This window comes from Sitophilus oryzae, unplaced genomic scaffold (assembly GCF_002938485.1).
Source record: "Sitophilus oryzae breed Bouriz unplaced genomic scaffold, Soryzae_2.0 scaffold_557_pilon_pilon, whole genome shotgun sequence".
In the NCBI taxonomy this organism is placed as follows: Eukaryota; Metazoa; Arthropoda; class Insecta; order Coleoptera; family Curculionidae; genus Sitophilus; species Sitophilus oryzae.
Window position 1 is genome coordinate 395,392 of NW_022147148.1, and position 12,754 is coordinate 408,145.

At 32.5% G+C, this 12,754-nt stretch overlaps 1 protein-coding gene across 2 annotated transcripts; it reads left to right on the forward strand.

The window, feature by feature from the left end:
- Positions 1 to 383: 383 nt before the first annotated feature.
- LOC115887259 (kinesin-like protein KIF23) lies at positions 384 to 12,433 on the forward strand. Of its 2 annotated transcripts, none has more exons than XM_030906639.1 (5): positions 384 to 1,031; positions 1,100 to 1,793; positions 3,707 to 4,265; positions 6,391 to 6,672; positions 11,935 to 12,433. In XM_030906639.1, the coding sequence occupies exons 1-5, from the start codon at positions 487 to 489 to the stop codon at positions 12,222 to 12,224; spliced, it is 2,370 nt and encodes a 789-aa protein (XP_030762499.1). In that variant the 5' UTR covers positions 384 to 486; the 3' UTR covers positions 12,225 to 12,433. The 2 variants fall into 2 exon arrangements, with proteins under 2 accessions (XP_030762499.1, XP_030762500.1); XM_030906640.1 differs by having other exon boundaries at positions 3,707 to 4,259.
- The last annotated feature ends 321 nt before the right edge of the window (positions 12,434 to 12,754 follow it).

Genomic DNA, 12,754 nt, shown 5'->3' on the forward strand with positions numbered 1-12,754 from the left:
TTGCTTTTGGCATTAATAACGAAAAAGAAACAAAGTTGGTCAAAAGTCTACACAGAAATGATGGTCCTAGCAGTTTAAGCCTTTAAATTAATTTAAAAAAGCCAAAAAAGGACATGTTTGTTTTATGGAGTAGTTTGTTTTTAATGAATAAAGTTTGTATTCTGATACCTATGTTGAACTTTTCATATAAAGAGTATCCTAATCGAAAGGATCATTTTCTTGCTTCATTCTTAAGAGGAAATATTCATATACTTAAAATTTGAGGATGTTCATATTATCGATATTTTTTTTTAAATATGAACGTCCCTACCTTCAGTTTGAGCAACCACAGAACAAAACTCATAGAACTAATGCATTATAATCTTTACCAGGTGGCGCCACAGTCTTTGTTTTTATGGTTAAATTTAACGGTCTTAACGGTCAATCATCGGTCAATATTCAACAAGATTTTATTCCTTTCCTATAAACTCCGTAAATTAGTATATTATGGATAGTGCCAAAAGGACAGGTTCAGAGAAGGCGTTGTCTAGTCATTCTGATTCGGAAAAGAAAGACTCTGTTCACGTTTATTGTAGAATTCGCCCTATTCGACAAGGAAATGAACCAACAAACTCGATCAAGTTACTTTCTGCTGATACTTTATCTCTCACTGGAATAGGATCCAAAGTGTCAAGAAAAGAAACTCTTTACCAGTTTAAACACATCTTCACAGCATTTTCATCCCAGTCTGAAATATTTAATCATGTTGCTTATCCTCTGTTGGACGATTTACTACACGGTAAAAATGGCCTTTTGTTTACTTATGGCGTCACAGGTTCTGGAAAAACTTACACACTTACTGGCGAGCAAAATAATCCAGGTATTATGCCTAGATGTATTGATACAATATTTAATACAATCGGTGATTATCAAGCACCTAAATGTGTTATAAAGTCAGATAGAATGAATGGATTTGAAATACAAAGTGAGGAAGATGCTCTACAAGATCGATTAAATTCTGTGAGACATGATAAATTTGCCAAGACACAAAGGTATTTTACACATATTGTATATTTATGTATTTTATTATAGAATTTTCATTTTTAACTTTAAATTACAGGAAAGAGAGTGAAAAAATTTCCTACTTAAACGACGGAACCAAAATACAAAATGTAAATGAAAATAACATTTATGCAGTTTTTATCAGCTATGTTGAAATCTATAATAACAGTGTGTTTGATCTATTAGACTATTCCTCAGGGAAGACCCTTCAAAACAAAATATTAAGAGAGGATAGTTCTAAAAATATGTATGTTAATGGTGTATTGGAGGTAGAAGTTAAAAATGCTCAAGAAGCATTCGAATTATTTATGTCGGGTCAGAATCGCAAAAGAATGGCAGCTACTTCTTTGAATTCTGATTCAAGTCGAAGCCATTCCATTTTCAATATTCGTGTAGTTCAATTAGAACAAGTAATTTTAAATAGTAATGGAGAACCAATGATACCAAATGAAAATCGTATTAAGATTGGACAGCTTAGTTTGGTTGATTTGGCAGGCTCTGAAAGAACCAGTAGAACAAATAATACAGGCATGCGATTAAAAGAAGCAAGCAGCATAAATAATTCTTTGATGTCCCTAAGAACATGTTTGGAAATATTGAGGGAGAATCAAATTAATAAAAGCAAGAGATTGGTGCCATATCGGGATAGTAGATTGACGTTTTTATTTAAACACTATTTTGAAGGAGATGGTACTGTAAAAATGATTGTGTGTATTAATCCATGTATAGAGGATTTAGAAGAAAACATACAGGTACCTATTCTTAAAGAATATGCAATATGGATTTTTGATATTCTTTATATAATTTGAATAATTTGTATATGCTAACACTGGACACGCGTTTCGCTAAAACTTCTTTTAATCATCTGGTGATGATGCTAACATATACAGGGTATCCCAATATTTCGTGGACATAGAACTACTGCGTATTTTTGGAATCAAAATATGTTCATTGGACATATTTTACCTCATACAAAAATGCTTCTTTTGTCCATTAGAGGGCATCAAACTAAAAAAATAAACACTTTTTTTCAGAAATTTATTCTGAAATTGAATGTTATTTTTTCAGTTATTCTGACTTGAATGAGATTTTGGGTGTCTATGTTTTGCTAAGTGCTTTAATATTTGACTTTAACAAAAATCAAGAAAAAATATTGGAAGGGTAAAAACTACCCCCACCTCTACATAAACTTTAGTATAAATATTTTTCAACTCAATCGACGGCCGATTTTTTTTTCGTAAAATGGTCCCTCTAGCATTTACTACATTTTTTGTATCTTGTAAAAAAACGCAATATCGCATAATTTTTGAGAAAATTTTTTAAGAATTTATTTTTCCAAAAGCAAGGCTAAAAAATATACAGGGAGTTCCAATATTCCGTGGATATAGAACAGATACGTATTTTTTGAATCATAAGTTAATTGCACATAATTTACCTTTTTGTTTATCCCTTAGAGGGCATCAAAATAAAATAAACCCAAACGATAATTAATTTAAAATTTACTAAATTTTTAAGTTTTTTATTAAAGTTATTGTTAAAAATAATTTGTGGTACCGCGATGCATCTTAAGCGCACGTTTTAAGCACTGTTTTAAAACTGCAAGTAAGTGCGCGTAGGATGCATCGCGGCGAGCATCGCATCGAGATGCCCCAGTATGTTTGTACCCTAACATAGGCATCCAAAATCTCATTCAAATCGGGATAACTGTTCTTAAAATATCTAAAAAAATGTGTTTATTTTTTTAAAATTCGAAGCCCTCTGGCAGACAAATAAAGCATTTTTGTATAAAGGAAAATTGTGTCCAATTAACTTATTTTTATTGCAAAAATATGTAGTAGTTCTATGTCCATGGAATATCGGGATACCCTGTATCCTTTGTATATAAAACACGCGCCCAGTGTTAAAAATAGTGATGGGATAACATTTTCGCTCGAGTACTCGATTGAATTGAAATAACCGACATCGCTTGATTATGAACGAGCAATGCAAGTGACGAAATAATTTGAAATCCGATTTTAATGTGACATACTCGATACAAAGCCGAGCGACTTTTCTACATACATTGCACGTAGCAAATTTATAAGACGTTATCCGTTGCATATCTGAGTGACAACATTTTACGACCTACATCGACAATGTTTTAAACTAAACTAAAGACAAAATCAAGTGAGTTACTCGTTGCTTGCTGCTTGCTATTCATCACCGAAAGAATATGAACTCTGCGCACGCAACTTACTGCTTGGCGTTACAAGCGACGGGCGAAAAAACGTATTTTTAAATACGAGCGAAATTTCGTTCGAGCGATCGCTCGATTATTGGAATCGCTTGAACCTCGAGTACTCGATTATTGAAATTACTCGGTTTTTACCATCACTAGTTAAAAATATAGTATTTTGGTGGAGGTATTGTGGTAAACTAGAGTTTTATTTTACTAATATAAATTTTGCTTTTTAATTAAAAATTCAAAACTGGCGCCTCACTGGATTCTTTTACTGTTTCCATCTGTAAACACACCATTGTTTAAGTACCGTATGATCGAAAAAAAACGGCGTCCAGTTAGCTGGGAAATGAAGATCAATGACATTTCCCATATAAAATGACAGCGATCTTCATTTCATAGCCATCGCTTTTTTTTTCGATTATACGGCATTATATATTATTCTAGGTTTTGAAGTTTGCTGAAATGACCCAAGATGTGAAAATTACAAAAGCTGAAGTAAAATATACTCCCATAAAAAGAACTATCTGTAAGAACAAAGAAAATCAAACTCCCGGAAAACCAAAATCTAGCTCATCATATGCCATTTTACCTGATATGCCTATAGTAAAACTAAATTTAGAAAGTGTTGAACAGTGTCAGACAGCAATCGATAAAATTATTAAAACATTAAAATTGCGTCAACAAAAGTCAAAATCGCTAGATAAGGAAATTGATGAGAAGCATTCAATATTTCGAAAAAGACTGGTTGACTTTAATCAAGATATTGTCCTTAATAAAGCTGAATTAAAAAGTTTAAAAACAATGATTCATAAAGAAAGGCAAAAATCGCGCAATTTGCAACTAAAAATGACTGATTTGGAGTCTGTGTGTCAGGATGCTAGGTCTAAATCTGAGGAGCAGGATAATGTTATTTTTTCCTTGAAAAATATGTTAAATGAAAAAGATTTGAAAATTAATCAAAATTTGCTGGATAAAGAGAAAACTAAACAAAAATTAGGTAGAGGTATATTTTATTTACAGGGTGGGGGGCGCAGTGTTCCGAAAAAACTCTATATTAGGTTTCTAGTTTGAAATTTTTACTCAATTTTTTTTAATAAAATATGCGGGCAACAGATGGGCATTTTAAAAATATGGTTCTTAATATACCGGGTGATTCAAACATTTTGAAACTAAAGTTGTATATTTGTAAATCAAATTTTATATATTATATTTTTTAGCTCAGTGGATTTGTTATTACTATTCCAAAAATGATCATAATGTATCTATACCGAGCGGTTTTTGAAATATTGCAATTTTAAATTTACTATTTATTTAATGTTCTCTTAAAATTTTTGATGTTCTTTAATGGGAAGTACTAAATATATGAGTGTGTCAAAATTCAACCTACAAAAATTTACATTTTTTTATGTATATACAGGGTGAGTCAGCATTAAATGTTGTATTTTGTCTATTATTTCAAATGGAACACCCTATATTATTATGGATCATAAACGAACTTACTCTCAGAGATCTTTATGTTTCATTTGGTATTTACTATCTAAAATACTGGCTAAAATCGACATTTACCGCGAAAATTATGTTTTTTTTATAATGTACACTTGTGTTTTTTCATAGTAGACGTTTGAGACTTAGTTAAAGACGTCTAATTCATTTCTCGCTTGCAAATCAATAAATGTAATGTATTGTACTGACGCAGCTGGAAAAAATAATTTTAAAACGGAAAATTGGTGTATACAGGATGGTCCGAACTGTGAACTGTATTCCAGAAACTTCGGTAGCAAATTCTGCACATAAAATTTTTTCCTAATAATTTCTGAACTGAATCCAGGATTTGGATGAAAATTAGTATCTGGGTTTTTTTAACATGAGAAATTTGATTTCAATGTCAATATGACCCCTACTTGTAGGGGGCGCCACCTACATTTGTTTAACTGTTTTGAAGAGTCATAACTTTTCGTCCGTTCCTGTATTACACTACTGAACTATACATTTCCGTCATTTTTTACGTAAAAAAGTTATCATGGTAAAAATCGTTATGAGTAATGGTTCACAAAATATTTGGCATCGAATTCACAAAAATTATACATGTTGACTGTATAGTTATTAATCTGAAATAATAAATTTGAAATGTTTTTGGTTTGGTTTGGTTTGGCAATAAGCCAAAAGATTCAACAGAACCTGTTTTACAGTATTTTTTTCTAGAAAAACTTATGATTAGCTTTAAATAATAAAAAGTTTCCAAATTTAACATTTCAACGTGTTTATCTTTTGTCAATGACATGTATTGAATAATAAGAATCCAAATATCTCGAGAACGGTTGCTAGCAGCGATTTTTACCAAAAGACATTTCTTACGTAGAAAAAGGCACAAATGTATATTTTTTCACTCAGTAGTGACATACAGGGACGGACGAAAAGTTATTACTTTTCAAAACAATTAAAAAAGATGTAAGTATCGACCCTTACAAGTGGGAGTCATATTGACATCGAAATCAAATTTTTCACGTGAAAAAACCCAAACACCAATTTTCATTATCGATGTTAGATGAAATATTATTTGGAAAAAATCGAAATAAAAATGAAACTTCTACACCCTGTATCTCCGAAACGAATCATTTTAGGACATACGAACTTTTTACTTATTTTTATGTGCCGAATATGCTGCCGAAATTTCCGGAATACAGTTCGGACCACCCTGTATATATGAGTTTTAGGTTTTAGATATAAAATTTATTTATCATAACAAAAGGTCGGATAAAATTACACCCATTTTTGCCATAAAATATAGGATGTTAAACAGGGTGTTAAAACATGTGCCATCTCTAGTGGGGAGATTCCTCACCTAAAAATAAGATTTATTTTTTATTCATTCAGTATCGAATGTGAAATTATGATATTTTTGAAATAGGAACTAGCAAATCCACTCAATTAAAAAAATATATCATTCCACTTAAAAATTTACAGCTTTTAAATAATAAAAATATTTTTAAAATGTACGCTGCTAGTACCCGCATATTTTACGTAGCTCTTTCAGAACCCTGGGTCACACTGTATTTTTATTTTTGTTAAAAAAAAGTACTCTCATTTCTTATCTTGCTTTTAATTTTCTTTCTCTTGTAATTTTCTAGCACTGGCAAATGAAAAAATGACCCAAGAACTAGATGCCAAGTTAAGGCGACAAAGGGAGCATTTAAACGCACAGTTAAAAGCTAAAGACCAAAAATTAAGAATTGTAAAAGAAATCATCGACAGCGAAATGCCACCTGTAGAAGTTCACAATCCGGAGCCTGAATTTACTCCAAAATCTCACGAATCTCAGACAAGCCAGACACCGAAGAGCGCTTCTAATATACTGCAGCATAGAAGAAATATTTCTTCAAGCGCTCGAAACCGTAGGTCAAGATCAGCAGGTAAGCAATACTCTTTTTGCTTTTAAAAATAAAATGTTTACAGGGTGTGCAAAAAGTTTGCAACATATGAGATTTTTTTAGTATTGGTTTATTGAAAAATAGTTTATGAGGAATTATTTTAGCATAGCGAATTAAAAATACAATTTTGACATGTCGTGGCAAATTACAAGACGTATCAACGTATAACGGATGCATGAAAATCAAGACTTAAGCTTGATTTTCATGCATCCGTTATACGTTGATACGTTGGTCCGACGGTGCTCTGATTGGTCATAGCGTTTTCGCGCCACTTTTCATTCGTAAATATTTTGCTTCAGCCCGTCAACGGACCCGTTCATACCTTTGAATAAGAAGACTAAGGAAGGAGCATAATGCTATCCATGTATTCATGCATGGTGGGCGGAAAAGCCACCATAAAAGCTCTCTAGGGTGGGGATCCCTGACAGTTCTGTTTGACGATTCATTTGACACATTTGAATTTGATTTGAAATTTTGTGGATTTGTCAGTCTTTACGGAGCTTATTTTATGTTATTTATTATTTATTCTACTACTGATAGTTGTATAAAGGTAGTAAATCTAGATAACGGATGCATGAAAATCAAGCTTTATCCGTTGATACGATGGTCCGACGGCACTCTGATTGATCATAGCGTTTTCGCGCCACTTTTCATCCATAAATTTTTTACTTCAGCCCGTCAACGGAGAAAGATCGTACGATAACGGACGTTTTGATACTTTTTTGACAAATTTAGTCTAACCTTAATAAAAATATAATAGTACAAGAGCTAGCACCGTTTGGAAAACGAGAATTTTAAGAAAGCTGTTTTTTTAATATATCTTTTGCTATATTCTCCTGTGCTCTTCTGGCCTAAGTGCAGGCCGTCTGACTGCCGCCGATAGACTACTGCGCATCACATCTGTACAAGGTAAAAGCTGCGTTATTTTCTTACCAATCAAACTCTTTAAATTCTACCAATAAAATTAATATCGTATCAACGTATCGTCGGACAACGGATGCATGAAAATCAAGCTTAACGGAAGCCTGAAAATCAAGCTTAAGCTTGATTTTCATGCATCCGTTCATCGGATATACGATTTGCTTGTGACACCATAACGATTTATACGCTGACACAAAAACAAAACATAAATAATATAACCAACAAATATTAACAGAATATGAATTACTTCTAAATGGTAAGAAGCGAAATTCAGAAATTTGAGTTCTTCCATTTAACTCGTTAACTTATTTATTAGTTCCGTTATTCCTATTTATAAATAAAATATCTATACAGAGTCCGGCAATAGTGCGTCGGGCATCTCTAGCTCCTAGAATAAAAAACTTTGGAATTTTGTTTAAGTGCAAACCTAAATTATGTGTACTAGGATGTATTTCATGAAAATATTTTAACTTCTATAGGGTGGCTCAAAAAAGTGTGAGTGGATTGGGATGATTTTTTTTAAATGGAACACCCTGTATATTATTGAGTTCTCTACTGCGCATGGAAAGAAGATCCTATATTTTTATTAGTCCTTTAAATTCTAGTATTGAATATTAATCGAACATGTCTCCATAGCGCTGTGCGTAGAGTTTCCGACCACGAACCGATGATTCAGAGTTCGAATCCGGGTCAGGTCAAAGACTTTTATTTTATTTTCGTTTATATTCTGATTGTAAAGCATTAAATATTTGTTTTTTTTTTAATTACCAGAATGATTTAATACTTTACTATCAGAATATAAACGAAAATAAAATAAAAAAACTCTTTGACCTGACCCGGATTCGAACTCTGAATCATCGGTTCGTGGTCGGAAACTCTACGCACTGCGCTATGAAGACATGTTCGATTTATATTCAATAGTAGAATTTCATCTTCTTCTTCTTCTTCTTCCTTCTTCATACTAGGCGAGTCGCCTGTTTGGTTTCGTCGTCTCTACCGTCGTCTCTTTTTTGTTTAAGTGCAAGACTGACAAGTTGTCGCTCCATCGTTTTCGTGGACGTCCTAAGCTTCTGCGACCTAGCGGTGATTTGTCGCGTGCAACTCTCACTATCCTTCTGTGGTCCATTCTGCTGATATGGTCGTTCCATTCTTCCTTTCTGCTGAGTACCCACTCATTTACATTTTCCACCTTGCACGCTCTTCTTATGCTTTCATTTCTCTCCCTGTCCAGAAGCGTCTTTCCAGCTATTCTGCGTAGTACTCTCATTTCGGTTGTTTCTAGTAGTTGTTTAGTTTTCGCTGTATCAGGTCGAGTTTCTGCAGTGTATGTCATTATTGGTCGTACCGTTGCTTTGTAAATTCTCGCTTTAGTCTCCACCTCAATGTTTTTATTTCGCCATATTGTATAATTCAGGCATCCTGCTATTCTGGTTGCTTTCGTTGTCCGTTCTCGCACCTCCGCTTCTACATCACCATATCCTGAGATTTCTATGCCTAGATACTTAAACTTCATCTCTTGCTGAATAACATTGCCCTCGACTTCCAGTTTGCATCTTAGTGGTACTTTTAATCTCGTCATGCATTTAGTTTTCTGGGTCGATATTATCATATTAAGTGATTTGGCAGTGCAATTAAATCGATGTAATAAGCGCTGTAGATGTTCATAGCATAGAATAGTAATTTCCTGGTCGCCCATACTGTATCCCTTCAGTAAACGTACATTTCCTATTATTTCGTCCATAATCATGTTGAAAAGAAGAGGGCTCAGGGAGTCACCTTGTCGGATACCACAGCCTACATTTATTGGTTCGGTCAGGACCCCGTTAATTTTAGCTTGAATTTGGTTCGCTTCATATATGTTTTGTATGGTTTTAACGAGATTGTGTGGGATTTGCCTATTGTAAAGAAGGTGTACAACGTCTCTTAGCTGCACACGGTCGAACGCTTTTTCTAAATCAATAAAACACATATACGCTGGTTTGTTATATTCGATTGATTTTTCTGTTATCTGTCTTATGACAAAAACCGCGTCTGTGCATGATCTGCCCGATCTGAAACCTTGCTGTTCATCTGCTAAGCATGTTAAGTCGTTAATTTTGGTTGTTATCACTTTTGTCGTAAGTTTTAGTGTGGTGCTTAGAAGATTTATGCCTCTATAGTTTGAGGGCAGCTTCTTATCTCCTCTTTTAAACATCAAGATAGTGGTTCGCCATTCATCGGGTATCCTGTGTTGGTAAAGAATTTTTTGAATCAGGGATGTTAGCTGCTGTTTCGAAGGGATGTAATTATATCGGCTGCCTCAATCTGTACGTTGTCGTTGGTCATTATTTCGGGTGTATTTAGTTCAACCTCTATTTCTTCTGATTTGTATAGTTCTGACAAGTAATCAATCCAGGATTCCCTTGCTATGTGATTTGTTTCAACTAACTCGTTAATCTCTTTTCTTTGCGTTCCTATAAAGCGACAAATTTGTTTTTGAAGTCCGTAGAAGTCACTCTCCATTCGTTTAGAGAAAATTTCCCAATGTTGGTTTTTGGTTTGTCTTACTAGTGCTGTTGTCTCGTTTCGGATTCGTCTATATGTTTCGAATGATTCTCGTGTGCGTAATGTTCTGTAGTTGAGGTATGCTATTTTTTTCTCTCTACATTTTTCTTTAATTTCTGGGCGGAACCACGGAGTTTTATTTATTTTGGTGCTATTATTTCTTTTTATAGTCCGGGTGCCTAAAGCTTCACATGCGGCCTCTTTGATGTTGTTCTTTAGTTTCTCCCAGGAGGTATTTATGCATGTATAGTAGTATATTTATGCATGTATAGTAGAATTTATAGGACAAAATTAATAAAAAATATAGGATAATCTTTCGATGCGCAGTAGTGAACGCAACGGGTTTCGGTAGCCAAACGGGCCGGATGCTGTTCCAGAGAGCATAGTAAAAGATATATCAAAGAGCCAGACGTCTTAGAATACTTTCTCGAAAACGTTGCTAGCTCTTGACTAAGATCACTTTATATAATTCTTTCAGCCTTTCTTAAAAAAAATATTAATAATACAAGAACTGTCCTAAAATCAAAACTATATTAGACATTTACTTTAGATGGTCTGTATTTACTTTGCTATAAATATGGAAATCGTAAATCATACAGGATGTTCAAAATTCTACGCCAAGCTTTCTAAAATATGAAATAATTTTTCTTCGTTTTTTTTTTAATGGAACGCCCTGTATACTATTTTTTCAATAGATGGAGAATTAAAAAATGAACATTTTTTGTATTTAGAGTATTTCAAAATTGATGATATGAATAATGATTTCGCAGATATTCCCGATTTTGTATTTCATATGGTATTTTTCACAGTAAATTTTCATCAAAACCACTCAATGATTTTTCTCTCGTATTTTACCGTTGAAAGAAAATGATGATAAAATAATACTGCGTGTATCTGCGAAACCATTAAAAATTTTGAAATACTTTAAATACAAAAAATGTTCATTTTTTAACTCTATCTAACAAGAAAATAATATACAGGGTGTTCTATTTAAAAAAAAGACAAAGAAAAATTATTTTATATTAGAAAAATTATATTATTACACAGAAGATGGATTTTTCTCTCGTATTTTACCATTGAAAGCGCCATATGAATAACACTGCCTGTATCCAGAAAACTATTAAAAATTTTGAAATACTTTAAATACAAAAAATGTTCATTTTTATATTCTCCATCTAATAAAAAAATAATATACAGGGTACGTTTAATAATATACAGGGTACGTTTAATAATATACAATATACCATTAAAAAAAAACGAAGAAAAATTATTTTATATTTTTGAAAGTTTGGCGTAAAATATTGAACATTCTGTAGGATTAACGATTACCATATTTATAGCAAAGTAAGAACAGACCATCTAAAGTAAATATCTAATATACTTTTGATTTCAAAACAGTTCTTGTATTTTTAATATTTTTTTTTAAGAAGAGATGAAAAATATATATTTTTGATCTATTTTTTAATATCTCTGAAACTATCGAAATAGATTTACTCATATATTAGGATCATGTAAAGTGATCTGAAGGAAGCCAAAAATGCAATGATATACAGGGTGATCAATTTTAAAAAAATCATCCAGATCCACTCACACGTTTTTGAACTACCTACCCTAGAAGTTAAAATATTTTATGGACATACATCCTGGTACATACTTTAGGTTTGCACTTAAACAAATAAAATCTCAAAAAGAAAGTGTGATACGAATCTTTTTCGGACCATTCCTGATTACCCTAGCTGTATACCATATAAAATTTGGAATATTTCAATATTTCTTCAGGTGAAGTTTGGCTTGAGCACAATGTAATCAAACCATGTCCTCTGGGTACAGTTATGCAACCCACTATGAAAAAAAGAAAATCAGTTTCCAAGCTTGACAAGGCTAGTGATGTTACAAATCCAAAACAAAACAGATACTGCCTTGTAGCTCAAGAACCAGATACTGATGGAGAAATGGAAACAAAATTATACAAAGGTGATATTGTTCCAACTTGCGGTGGCGGTGCGCAAGTTATATTCAACGATGTTGAAAAATTGCGACAGGAATCACCTACTAAAGAGTATGATTAATGAAAACCCTTTAGTTATATCACAGTTATATACTATGGTTTTATCTCTTGTAGGTATAAACCTCAATGAAAATACATAATATACATTATTTTATAATTTTAAGCTATTAATATTTTAGTGATATTGTTTATACTTGTGTACTTAAAATATTTTGTTCTTAGAACTTGTATAGTTTATATATTTAATTTTTGATTAAAAATGGAAAATTGAAAAAAGAATTTTATTCTGAATTTTCTTTATTTTGGTTAGTTTTAAGAAACGACTCGACCAAATAACACACAAAGCAGCAAGAAACAACGCCGACGGTAGCGAATAGCAATGGTAAAATTGGTAAATCAGTGCATAGCACTTGTCCGATTTTTAAAAACTATTGGTAAATTTGGGGTAATTTTTAAATGTTTTAAGGTGAGTTTTAAAATATTTACGTTTTTGTGAAAATACAGTAACAATTTTAATGCTTTATTTCTCTAGGCGTATTTAAGTTTTTAAAACCAAATAAATAGGAAAAAGTTTTAAAAACACAAATAGAC